General features: G+C 44.0%; 1 protein-coding gene and 1 long non-coding RNA gene across 3 annotated transcripts in view; both read left to right on the top strand.

Annotated features, from left to right (window-relative positions):
- The window catches only part of LOC106554511 (uncharacterized), an 85,820-nt gene extending 74,249 nt beyond the window's left edge, over nucleotides 1-11,571 (top strand). For both annotated transcript variants that reach the window (XR_015697040.1, XR_015697039.1), the window contains exon 4: nucleotides 7,951-11,571. This is a non-coding gene — a long non-coding RNA (uncharacterized LOC106554511). The remainder of the gene's footprint in view (nucleotides 1-7,950) is intronic.
- LOC148045072 (uncharacterized) lies at nucleotides 4,297-5,396 on the top strand. Its single transcript, XM_087717654.1, is given in 2 exon segments — nucleotides 4,297-5,187; nucleotides 5,189-5,396. Coding segments are annotated over 2 exon segments (1,050 nt in total). The 5' UTR covers nucleotides 4,297-4,345.
- Nucleotides 11,572-12,429: the final 858 nt, after the last annotated feature.

The raw sequence follows: 12,429 nt of genomic DNA, 5'->3' as shown, positions 1-12,429 counted from the left end.
ATCAATCAGTAAGGCAAGTATGGCCCCCGTCTTTAGTCAACAATAAATGCTGCAGAAATCCTTTGTATAACAGCTTTTAGGAATATTTAGTTTAGACCTGAAAATAATATCACTGAGAAAGAAAAATGGAAGAATAACACAGAAGATGATACAGATGCACAGGAGACCTTGGGTAGATAAGGACTTTGGGATGATATACTTATCTTCCTTGAATCAGTTTTTAAATTAGCCTTGGCCTTTGCCTAATTTTTCTGGCTCAGTCATAAATTCTATATCGCAGTGATTGCTAACCTTTTCGTTGCCGAGTGCCAAAAGTGCACATGCACCCATAATGCAATGTGTGCTCCCCATATGCACCCCCAGCCCCCCCGCATGCATGTGCACCCCCCGCATGTGCATCCTGTGCATGTGTCCCCCAGCATGCAAGGCAGAGACCAAAAAACCAGCTGGCTGGCTGGAGGAGCTCATGCATGCACTGTGCTGATGGCTCATGTGCCCATAGAGGGGACTCTGTGTGCCATCTGTGGTACGTGTGCCATAGGTTCGCCATCATGAATATATAGTATGTAGGCGCCCCATATCTGAGTTGCAAAAGTGGGGAAAACCACTAGGTGGCAGCAAAGAGAGCCTTCTGCACCTCTTTGCTGTCATTTGGTGGATCTGGATTTTTTGCTCCCTATATGTCAGATGATTAATATATAGTTAGCCATGCAGCTTAGTTTACACTTTTGAAATAATAACAATTGGATGATTGACTACTGGACAGGTGGGAATATTGAGACAGAATATTGAGACCCTGCATAGGCTTTCCCTATTCCCGAATAAAGCCTTACTGACCTACTGTGTTGCAAATATGTGCAATAACAAATATCATAATGAAGTTAGCTTGAAATAATGCCTGGACAACTAATCTGGAGATGAAAACAACTTCAGACTGTAGTTAGATGCATCTTCAGCACAATTGCAGGTAACTTTCTATGGAAGGAAACGATTCTTTGGGTAAACTGTTCCTGAGCTGTGGAAGACCTCTAGGTATAAGTCAACAGCCAGACTTTGAAAATGGCTTATTTGTTCACTCAATGGCTAGTTGACACCGTTTTCAGTAGTGGAGTAGTATGTATGATAAGCAAAGCAGCTGCAACATTCTCCATCCATTGCCTCCGAAATATTTTCAAGGAAGCCACATCTAAAGCACATTGTAATGAACTAATCTTAAGATTTCAAATGCACAAAATTAAGTAATCACTTAAAACAGTTTTACTAGACTAATTGGGCTAATAAAGATTTTTCCTGTATATATATACTGTATGTATACATTTTTTTGAGAATGTTATTATTGTGAAATCAGAATACATTAAAAAATCAGAATGAATAAATAACTCATATGTAGTCCTAGCAGCAAAATAATTCATCGGCTGAGTTACATTGTGCCAAGTATTTTTTTTTCTTTTCAATTCAGTGCATGATCAGAGTGGTATGATTCACACAAATGATTAACCCACAGTCTGGTTTACAAAGCACTATGACTGGTGGATGCATTGCATTAGGCTAAAACTAAAATAACAAAAAAACCAAGAACAAGGTGAACTAAATTTAAATAAGGATCTACAAGCCTTGGAAAAGGAAACAGCCTATGTGTTCTTGGAAGCAAATTGATCCAACTCTCATCTCTCAATTAAGATATTTTGGCTACTGCTGAATATGAAACGAAACAATCTGAGATTCCACTGTTTGTTGTTTCTCTGGCAACTCCACTGCTTAAAATATTGGACTATTGTAGTGATTAGTTCCAGTTAGAGATCCATTTAGTTCCTGCAGATAGCAGCAGAAATTTGCTGTAAAATGATCTGGGAGTAAGTCATATTAAAGCATAATGGAGATAATTCTAAACATTTAAAATTAAGCATAGCTAGAACCCAACAAAGTGAAGCACTTTGCAGCACCAAATGCACTTGCTAAAAAGCATTACCCTGTTAGGTTGCTAGTGGAGTATTTAACAAGCTTTTCTAAAATGTACTTGAGCCAAATGCTGCAGAAATGTACTGGGTTCATTCAATGGATGTATTTAAAATATGCTTTAAAATAATTCACTGAAGTGAATAGGCTACGTGACCCGTCAAAACCGCGGTCCACAAAAGCGCGATTGACGAAAGCGCGCATTTGACGTCATCACAGCGCGACGAAAAAAATTAAAAATTGAAATAACAATAAAATTAAAGCAAGCCGATTCACATAAAGGTAAGGGTTAGGTTTAGGTTTAGGGTTAGGGTTAGGTTAAGGGTTAGGGTTAGGTTTAGAGCGTTAGGGTTACGTAAAATTTTACGTTAAAGGTTAGCGTTAGGTTTAGCGTTAGGTTAAGGGTTAGGTTTAGGGTTAGATTTAGGATTAGGTTAAGGGTTAGGTTTAGGGTTAGGTTTAGGGTTAGGTTTGGGGGGGTTAGGGTAAGGTTTTCGCTTTATTTTTACATTTTTCCATCACAGCGCGATGTTTTCGTCGCGCTGTGATGACGTCAAATGCGCGCTTTCGTCGACCGCAATTTTGTCGTCCGCGGTTTTGTGGTGGAACCAACAGGCTTTACGTATATGTATTCCATGGAAGACAGAAGTGCAGAGTGAAAAAGGATAATCTTTCTGATCTCTGATCGCTACGGCCTCCTTTCTCGTTGGCAAGATGCCGTTGAGCCCTGCTGCCGCCTTGGGGGGTTGGTGAGTCCAACAGTGCTGTGCTATGGGTTTGTGCGACTGGCCTTCTTGCCATCGCTGCTGCTAACCCAAGCGCACCCCCCCTTCCATCACGGCCTTTCTGACTCTGACTCTGACCACCATTACTACGGTCTGGCTGTTGGGATTCCGGCTTTTGGTGGCCGGCCTTGCCGGCTTCCGCTGTTATTGCTGCTGCCATCCGTGATTATTCCCAGGCGTGCCTTTTCCAGATGGCGCTGCCCCTTGACTGTCTTTCACCTCGACCTTTCCCACTCTTGCCTTCGCCCCTAAGACCACCATTTTGGAGAGAACTGGACACGTGAGATCAACCGTCTGTCGCCTTTCCATCGCCATAAATTGGTTCTGGCATGACCCCTCCCCCCCTCGCCTACTTCCCTCTGCTTTCTCATCCGATCCTTAATTAACAACGCGGACACGAGGGCTCCCCCCCTCACTATTCCGGCTGCTGCTGTTCGGCCATGGAGTCCTCAGACCTCCGCCTTTGCTGAGAGTTCTGCATGCCACCCTGTGTTTACAATCTTCACAGAAAGAGAAAATGGAGGACGAAGAGGACGTGGGTAGGAAGAGGCCGAGGTGGCGCAGTGGTTAGGGTGCAGTATTGCAGGCCACTTCAGCTGACTGTTATCTGCAGTTCAGTGGTTCTAATCTCACCGGCTCAAGGTTGACTCAGCCTTCCATCCTTCCGAGGTGGGTGAAATGAGGACCCAGACTGTGGGGGCGATATGCTGACTCTGTAAACTGCTTAGAGAGGGCTGAAAGCCCTATGAAGCGGTATATAAGTCTAACTGCTGTTGCAATTGCTATTGCTAGCTTGTCCCCCTCCCCTCCGACCAGTGTCAACCCCCCATCCACTTCAAACTTTAGAGCTTTGTATTTTCTACTGGACCCCACAGAGGAGAAGTTTCTGAGCGCAAGGACTTTCCTCTCTTACATTATTACTAACTTTATTTATTTAAAAACTGCGCTCAACCGCTTGGTGGTTCCAGAATGGCGCCCATCTTGTTGCTGAGTGAAGAAGTGACTGTAGGTATGGATGGTTGAGAGAATGTTCCCACGTGTTTTTAAACTTAAATTTTTAATTTTTTTATTCTGTATTATTGTATATTTTAATATTTTATTATTAGTGGGGTATGTGTGCGGAGAATGTCTGGTTGGTATATATGAGGGGATCGAGAGTGCGGCCTGGAGCCCCCTCCATTGAGTGCAGAAGCAGAAGTGGATGGGGGCCCGGTCCCGCCTCTCATCCCAGAGTGTATGATACAAATGGCCTGCTGGGGAGAACGGGGGACGTGGTAGGGGAGGGGGGGTCTACGGGGACGGGTCAGAGCATCCCGGTCATGGTTGGGAGAGGCAGGTACGATGGGAGTTTCAGGGCAGGCCATTACTGGGGAAGGAGGGCTCGCTATGTTACAGTGATCCCTCATTCCGGCCCCGAAAACTCAACCCAAGGACCAGGTGGCAAGAGATGCCAGGGCCCTGGCCTCAGGTTGCTGCTGCTAAATGCCAGGTCTGTGATTCAGAAAGCTCCCCTCATCCAGGACTTAATATTAGATGAGGGGGCAGACCTGGCATATATTACTGAGACCTGGCTGGGCCATGAGGGAGGAGTCCCCCTCTCAGAAATGTGCCCAGAAGGGTTTCAGGTGCTGCACCAACCACGACACCAGAAAAGGGGTGGGGGAGTGGCAGTTGTCATCCGGAAATCATTAGTACCTCGTGGGATCCCTGCTCCGGAGACTGTTGGGTGTGAGTCCCTGCTGGTGAAGCTGGACCTTGGGGGTCAAGTGGCCTTGTTGTTAACGTACCTACCTCCCAGCTGCATTACAACAGCCCTGCCTTCGCTCCTGGAGTCAGTAGCCGGTTTGGCGGTTGAGTTCCCCAGGCTTATAGTACTGGGGGACTTTAACCTGCCATCTCTCGGCGAACGCTCCAATGGGGCGCAGGAGTTCATGGCTTCCATGACAGCCATGGACTTGACCCAGGTAATTCAAGGTCTGACTCATACAGCGGGACACAATCTTGACCTTGTGTTTCTCTCGGGGCAGTGGAGATGTGATCTGGAATTGAAGGGCATAAAGACCTTGCCCTTGTCATGGTCAGATCACTTCCTACTGAGGCTTGATTTTCTGAAACTACTCCCCCACTGCAGGGAGGTGGAACTGATTAAATGGTTCCGTCCCAAGCGCCTGATGGATCCTTTGAGATTTCAGACGGAGCTTGGGGAGATACCTGACTCCCTTGCCCACAGTCCGACAGAGTCCTTGGTCGCTGCTTGGAACAGAGTGGCAGCTGGGGCTCTTGATCGGATTGCGCCTTTGTGGACTCTCCGCAGCAGTGGATCCAGGAGAGCCCCTTGGTTTACCGAGGAACTCCGGGAGATGAAGTGCCAAAAGAGATGCCTAGAGCGACGCTGGAGGGCCAGTAAATCCGAATCTGACCGAACACAATTAAGAGCCTTTATTAGGACTAGTGGCGATTCGGGCAGCTAAATGTACGCATTTCTCCGCTCTCATTGCGTCCTCAGAATCAGGCCTGGCCGCCCTGGTTAGGATAACCCGAACCCTCCTGAAAGGGAGGGATGCGGGTGAACCCTTGCAGGGAAGAGCCGAGGAATTTGTTCAGTTTCTGTCGGACAAAGTCGCTCAGATTCGGACGGACCTGGACTCCACTTGAACAGTACCTGCAGAGATGCTGAGAGTGGGCCTTGATCGGAATTCTTGGAGCGAGTTCGAGCTTGTTACTCCTGAGGAAGTGGACAAAGCCATGGGAGCTGTAAGAACCTCCACCTGTTTACTGGACCCGTGTCCCTCCTGGCTGGTTTCGACCAGCAGGGAGGTAATGAGGCTGGCTCCAGAGGATTGTTAATACCTCTCTACAGGAGGGATCTTTCCCGCTGCCCCTAAAGGACGCGGTGGTAAGACCCCTCCTTTAGAAGCCTTCTCTGGATCCAGCTATTCTTAACAACTACCGTCCAGTCTTCAACCTCCCTTTTGTAGGGAAGGTTGTTGAGAAGGTGGTGGCCTTTCAGCTCCGACGGACCTTGGATGAAGCTGATTATCTAGATCTTTTTCAGTCGGGTTTCAGGCCTGGTTACTCCACTGAAACTGCTTTGGTCGCGCTGACCAATGATCTCTGGCGGGCCAGGGATAGAGGACATTCCTCTATCCTGGTGCTTCTTGACCTCCTCAGCGGCCTTCGATACCATCGACCATGGTATCCTTCTGCGACGACTGGGAGAGGTGGGAGTGGAAGGCACCGTGTTATGGTGGTTCTCCTTTTACCTCTCAGATAGGTCGCAGTCGGTGTTGGTTGGAGGACAGAGGTCGACCCCTAGGCCCCTAAAATGTGGGGTGCCTCAGGGCTCGGTCCTGTCCCCTGTCCTATTTAACATCTACATGAAGCCGCTGGGTGAGATCATTCGTCAGCACGGGATCAAATATCATCAATATGTGGACGATACCCAGTTGTATCTGTCCGCCCCGTGCCAACTCAGTGAAGTGATAGAAGTGATGTGCCAGTCCCTGGAGGCTGTTAGGGTCTGGATGGGAGTAAACAAGCTGGCACTCAATCCAGACAAGACCGAGTGGCTATTGATGTTGCCCCCCAAGAACGGACCAGATATTCCATCTCTTAGCCTGGGGGGCAAACTCTTCGCCCCTCAGAGAGGGTCCGCAACTTGGGTGTCCTCCTGGATCCTCAACTGACATTAGAATACCATCTGTCGGCTGTGACCAGGGGGGCTTTTGCCCAGGTTCGCCTGGTGCACCAGTTGCGGCCCTACCTGGACCGGGAGGCACTTCAAATGGTCAGTCATGCTCTTGTCACCTCTAGGCTTGATTACTGTAATGCGCTTTACTTGGGGCTGCCCCTGAAGAGTGTTCGGAGACTACAATTGGTCCAGAATGCTGCCGCGTGAGCGACATTAGGTGTACCTAGGTACACCCATGTTACACCTATCTTCCGCGAGCTGCACTGGCTTCCCATTGGTCTCCAAATGCGCTTCAAGGTGCTGGTCGTTACCTTTAAAGCCCTACATGGCTTAGGACCTGGATACCTATGGGACCGCCTCCTGCCACATACCTCCCAACGACCTATAAGATCTCACAGATTGGGCCTCCTTCGGGTACCATCGACCAGGCAATGCCGGTTGGCGACTACTCGGGGGAGGTCTTTTTCTGTAACTGCCCCCGCCCTGTGGAATGATCTACCCACAGAGATCCGGACCCTTCCCACTCTCTTGGCCTTCCGTAAAGCCACTAAAACCTGGCTGTTCCGGCAGGCCTGGGGCTGTTGACCCCAAAATATGGTCCAGCCCCACTTGGAACGGATGGCATGGTGTGTTTTTTAAATCTATCTTTTCTTTCCTTCTCTTCTTTTTGATTTATTTGTATTGTTAGCCGCCCGGAGTCCTACGGGATTGGGCGGCATATAAATGTTATTAAACTTTAAACTTTCAATCATCATCATCCACAATAATATTGCTATTCCTTCTTCAGTATCCTTTCAATTTCTTTGGCTTAAAAACATGCCATAGATAGTTCTAAACTGTATGGCCTAAAAATATCTTGTGGTGAATTCTGTTAGGCCCATTAAGTGCTTTTGTTTCTGATTTTCATTTTTTAAATTGCTATTAAAGCTTTAAAATCAATGCAGAAATCTAAAGGAAAGCTAAAGCAGGCTTATTCCTATCAGTAGCATAAAAGTGGATTATAATGTCATCCACTAACTGACAGATCATTTAGAGGCCTGGAAGAGACTGTTTTCACACCGCTGTTGTTTTCACAAGGGATTTCTGAGAAGGCTCCTTATTGTCAGAGCTATTTTTCACCCAATTTGTTTCCAAATGATGTCTAACCTGGGGTCTTCCCCCAGAGAGAAACTTAAGCAATGATTAATGAGGAGCGTGTGCCTAAACCCACCTGGGGAAAGACCCATCTGCAGACTCAGGTAAGACGGAGAGGCTGACACGACATCAGCTTTTGAGTGGCAGGCAGTTTCCCATGGCTTTAGGCACTGCTTACAGCAAATGCAAGATGTTCACTGTTAACATTGCTGTGATTCATAAAAAGTAACAGAGATAAATGTTACTCAAGCTGTCTTGAAAGATGTGTTGTTTGTAGATTTATGTGTCTCTCATATGTTGTTTAGTTTCTATGGATAGAAAATGAGTGAAATTCTCTAAAGAATTAAATAAAGAGCTAAATGAAGTATGTTTTTCTTAAATCAGGGGTCCCCAACTTCTGGTCCGTGGATTGGCACCTGTCTGCGCCATGCCAGAAACTAAGCAACGAGAACAAGTGAAGCCACATCCATGGGCAGCACACGAAACCACACTCCCTCTGGTCCACAGAAAAACCTCTCCCCACGAACCCGGTCTCTGATGCCCAAAACATGGAACCGGTCCCTGGTCTCTTGTGGGCCACTATCTTAAATGAATTTTGACTCCTGGTGATAACATGAAGATATTATTGGCTGAGTGTGATTGGACACAAAAAGAATTTGTCTTTGGTGCATGTGCTCTCAGTGTACATAAGGAGAATAAAATATATTCATCAAGAATAAAAAGATGATGAATATAAAGTGAAAGAAACAAGCAACATGGTTATAGTCATAAGTGAGGAGAGATAGATACTAGGAAGGAAGATAAGAATAATAGTAATACATTCTTAGTAAATTATTGAGTGTTGTGGGAATTCGTTGTTAAGCAGAGTGATGGCATTTGGAAAAAAAATGTCCTTGTGTCTGGTTGTTCTGGTGTGTAGTGCCCTATAACAATGTTTTGAGGGTAGAAGTTGAAACAATTTATTTCCAGGATGTAAGGGGTCTGTAGATATTTCCCAGTCCTCTATTTGATTAACATGAAGGTGTTTCTGTCAATCTTTTTGGGACATGCATGTACTGTATGTATGTAGTTGAATATAGTTGAATATGATTTCCACTTGGCTATTAAAGATTCAAACCAAGATCACAGGAATCAAATAAAGTTTCATTGAAACTCCTGTTTAGTAGTGACGTTCATATTTAGAAGCTGCAGTTCACAAAAATTTCCAATTATTTTTAAAACATATACTTTTTTTAAAAAATAGAGTTTATGGGGCCACATTTAGAGAGATCTGCAGAAGTTCTGATTTGTAGAAATTATTCCAACTTGCTTCTAATTTTGTTGGGCAATTATAAACAAGGAAAGTGTTTATATAGATTTTAATTTTAGTTTTGCAATGAGTCTTGCAGGCTCTACTCCCTTCTTAGCCATGAAACTCCTTGGGCAGCTTGGGTCAATCAGCCCAACCCAACTGAATGTCAAATTGCTATAGGAAAAATAGGAAGAAGGAACACCATGTATACCATTTTGAGTTCCTCAGTTAAAAAATAAATCATAATAATCAATAAAATGATCCTTGCAAAAATTTGCAAGGCAAAAACATGAGGTGCATTTTTTTTTTAAAAAGACTTGAGCAGATAAACATCTCATGACTCCACCTCCCATCACATCTAATTCCAAACTAGCATGGCTAAAATTAGAGATGATGCGGCCCCAGGCCAAGAAAGGTTAATCTAAGATAGGAGCAGATACAAAACCGTTTCAGATCACTTATGTAAAAAGGATAAGGCAACTACTCCAAAGCATTCCAGTGCTCCAAACCAGAAGTTTTATTGTTACATTGCTACATAATATAGCCATTGATAGATCTGATAGAATTATTGTGCAACAGATTGGCAATAATGGGAATTATAATTCAGTGAATTTGGTGGAAACCCTAGCCTTTATTCTAGAGGCCTATCGGTAAGCATATAATCATCTAACTACCCTATTCATAAACAGTCCGCAGCATTCCATATGATAGATTGACCTTTCCTTCCAGATGTTACTTGATTGCAGTTTCAATTATCCATCCCTATTGTCCACAATGGCTAGAGATGGTAGGAATTCAACAGCTGGAAAACTATCTTATCACCCCTGCACTACCTCTCTATGGCTACCATATTCTGCTGGAAAATGCCCTGTGAGTAATAGATGGCATAGGGGGATACCAAACACTCAAACATTTTACTTCTGCCTGGCAATCATTTGGATTCTTGCAGCCCACATATGATAGTCTTCCAGCACCTAATTGATCCCACTGCTTTTCAAGAAAACAGACTGCTTTTGTGGATTTAGAACTGGTAAAGAGCAAATTGTTAATACATATCTTGTAACTTGTCAATACTCCCTTGCTTTTCAGTCTTGTCTGCAGAAAAAAAAATCTTCTCACTTGCAATATTTGGCATCAATGTGGTTGAGCATAATACGGCTTTAACTATTGGAAATCAACTGTCGTAGGAGGAAGCAAGGAAGGAGAAAATGCCTTCAGTTTGATGTGTACAAAACACACCCTACCAAACAGTTTCACACTTTCTTTAACTACTTCTGTTGCCAGGAACATGTTTACCATGATTTAGATGTCTATTATACGCATGAATGGCTTGTCTACTTAATTTCATCAAAAAATGAACCCTCATAAGAGGCACAGATGCTGGTATGATGGTAATCAAATTAGTTTTTGGACAGGTTTATGGCCACTTGCTGTCAGTTAAGCTTTTTTTGGCTACCTTCACTCTTAATACAGTTTTGATGGTGATTAATGGCTCCATTAATACTCTGTTTTTGCTGTGATAGACACAACATTATGGTGTTGTTGACCGCAGATTATCGTAACACTCTGTAAAATCCAGTCCTGAAATATATTAGTCATGCCTAATGTTGAGATGTCAGAAGGCAGGCTGAAAGCTTAACATATGTAGGAATCTTCCAAGTAGCCTTAGGAGGCAATCCAAAATAATTAATCTTGGCTGATCATGTCCTGACTCCTAACAGTAACAGGACTGCACTCTTCCAGTCCAGCCTAGCAACAAGTAAGTCCCTCTGACTTTGATAAAGCAAACTTCTGTGTCACAGCGCAATCCTCTGTGTATTTAGGCTGAGAATCCTACCTTACTGAATTCCATGAGCCTTAGTCTCAAATAAATTAATATAAATAAGATTGGATATAATTACTGCTGTTGCAATAATGTAATTCTAGGTATATTTAATTGGGAACATGTAAGTAATCACTGTAATTTCAGCATGTGCTGAACTATAAATATTTATGAATCATTGATTCGATCGATATAAATTTCAGATTAGTATTGATATCTTTTACTCCAAGAATTATTATACCAAAAGGATGGATACAGTTGAAGCAAGGATACCAATTCCTCAAGGTAGCTGCATATTAAAGGCAAGATCAGAAACATAAACTTGCTGAAGTTAATATTTTTCATGTTGGGAACACTGAAGAAATAATACAAAATAAAACATTTAGTGTTACAATGTTCTTGAATGGGGAAGTTCCAGAAAGTTTAAAAATTTTCTTATTCAACAGCAGGCATACGTTAGCTATGCTGAAACGCGTATAGAAGCAATGATTAACCATATGATTGGATCAGTAAGACCAACTGTTTACCGCCTAACACTAAGTAAGATCAGCAATCACAGACTCTTAATTATAAGCGTTGATTAAATCAGGGAGTTCGTTGATTAAATCAGGGGTTACAACTGTTTAACTCTCAAACATTAATTAAGGATTGGAAGTTTACATGGTAAAGTTAGGGTAATTGTGTTGTTTGATTAGATTTGTAACCTGCCACGTCAGGTATAGCTGACGTAGGTATAGGAGGAGTTAGGGAGGGTATAATTGCTATTACGCTTCTGTAAAGGGTGTGGCTCTTCCTTGTGACTCTTGTGAGAGCATGGTTGAGTTCCACCACGCTTTGCAAACCGTCTTTTTCTACTAAATTTGATTTTTGATAATAAAAGGAACTTTATTCTTCTACTCCGAACCTCGTCTCTAGAATTCTTCTAAAATTCTACAAACAAATTGGGGGCTCGTGTCCGGGATCCAATCTGCGTTAGGACTCTGAGGGATTCTCCTCAGGTGCACCCCTTTCCTTTTTGAAAGGAGAAGAATCACCCAGAGGACTGCGTAGCTCTTGGAAGCCCGTAAAAATTGTGCGATAGACGAGCAGTAGGAGGAGAGTGAATAAAGTGCGGAGCAGCCTGAAGACAGAACGGGTAACCTCTGCGCGCAGACCCTGGTGAGTACTGGTTTCAAAACACCAGAACACAAGACCCAGGGCGGTCAGGGAGTGTGTGGATGTGAGAACTGGCAACGGGGCCGGGTGGAAGTCCTTTTGAGGAATCTCAGGGGAGATTCGCAGGACGGAGTGAGTGATGGGGATATTGTGAATATCCGGAGACGGTGACGTGTGGAATTGAAAAGAGTTGCTGGGAGGGACACAGAAGCACATACTCAAGGAAAGGCTACCTACCCATATAAGAAATGGGGGGAAATACAAGTTCAGCTGAGAAAGGAACACAGTGTGTAAAGAAAATTAGAAAGAATCCTAAGCTTAAAATTGACCCGAACGGCCCATTGGGCCAAATATTGGCTGGATGGGGATCCCCGCCCTATAACCGGGAGATTTTGAGGTTGGGGTTGAACAAAGAAGATATGGTTAATTTGTGTTGTTTTATTTGGTGGAAGGATGATAATGTGGAGTGGCCAAGGGACGGCTCCACGGATTATTTTCAGTGTCACAATTTATATAATTATGTGAAGAAAAAGAAATGTAAAAGTTTGGATAATGAATTGGATTATGCGCTAATTTGGGTCCCGTACCTTTGGAA

The sequence above is a fragment of the Thamnophis sirtalis genome, unplaced genomic scaffold (assembly GCF_051295495.1).
Source record: "Thamnophis sirtalis isolate CommonGarterSnake01/CBP01778 unplaced genomic scaffold, rThaSir2_p1.2 scaffold_6, whole genome shotgun sequence".
Lineage (NCBI taxonomy): Eukaryota > Metazoa > Chordata > Lepidosauria > Squamata > Natricidae > Thamnophis > Thamnophis sirtalis.
The sequence above is the reverse complement of the archived record's forward strand: the minus strand, read 5'-3'. Positions and strand labels throughout refer to the sequence as shown.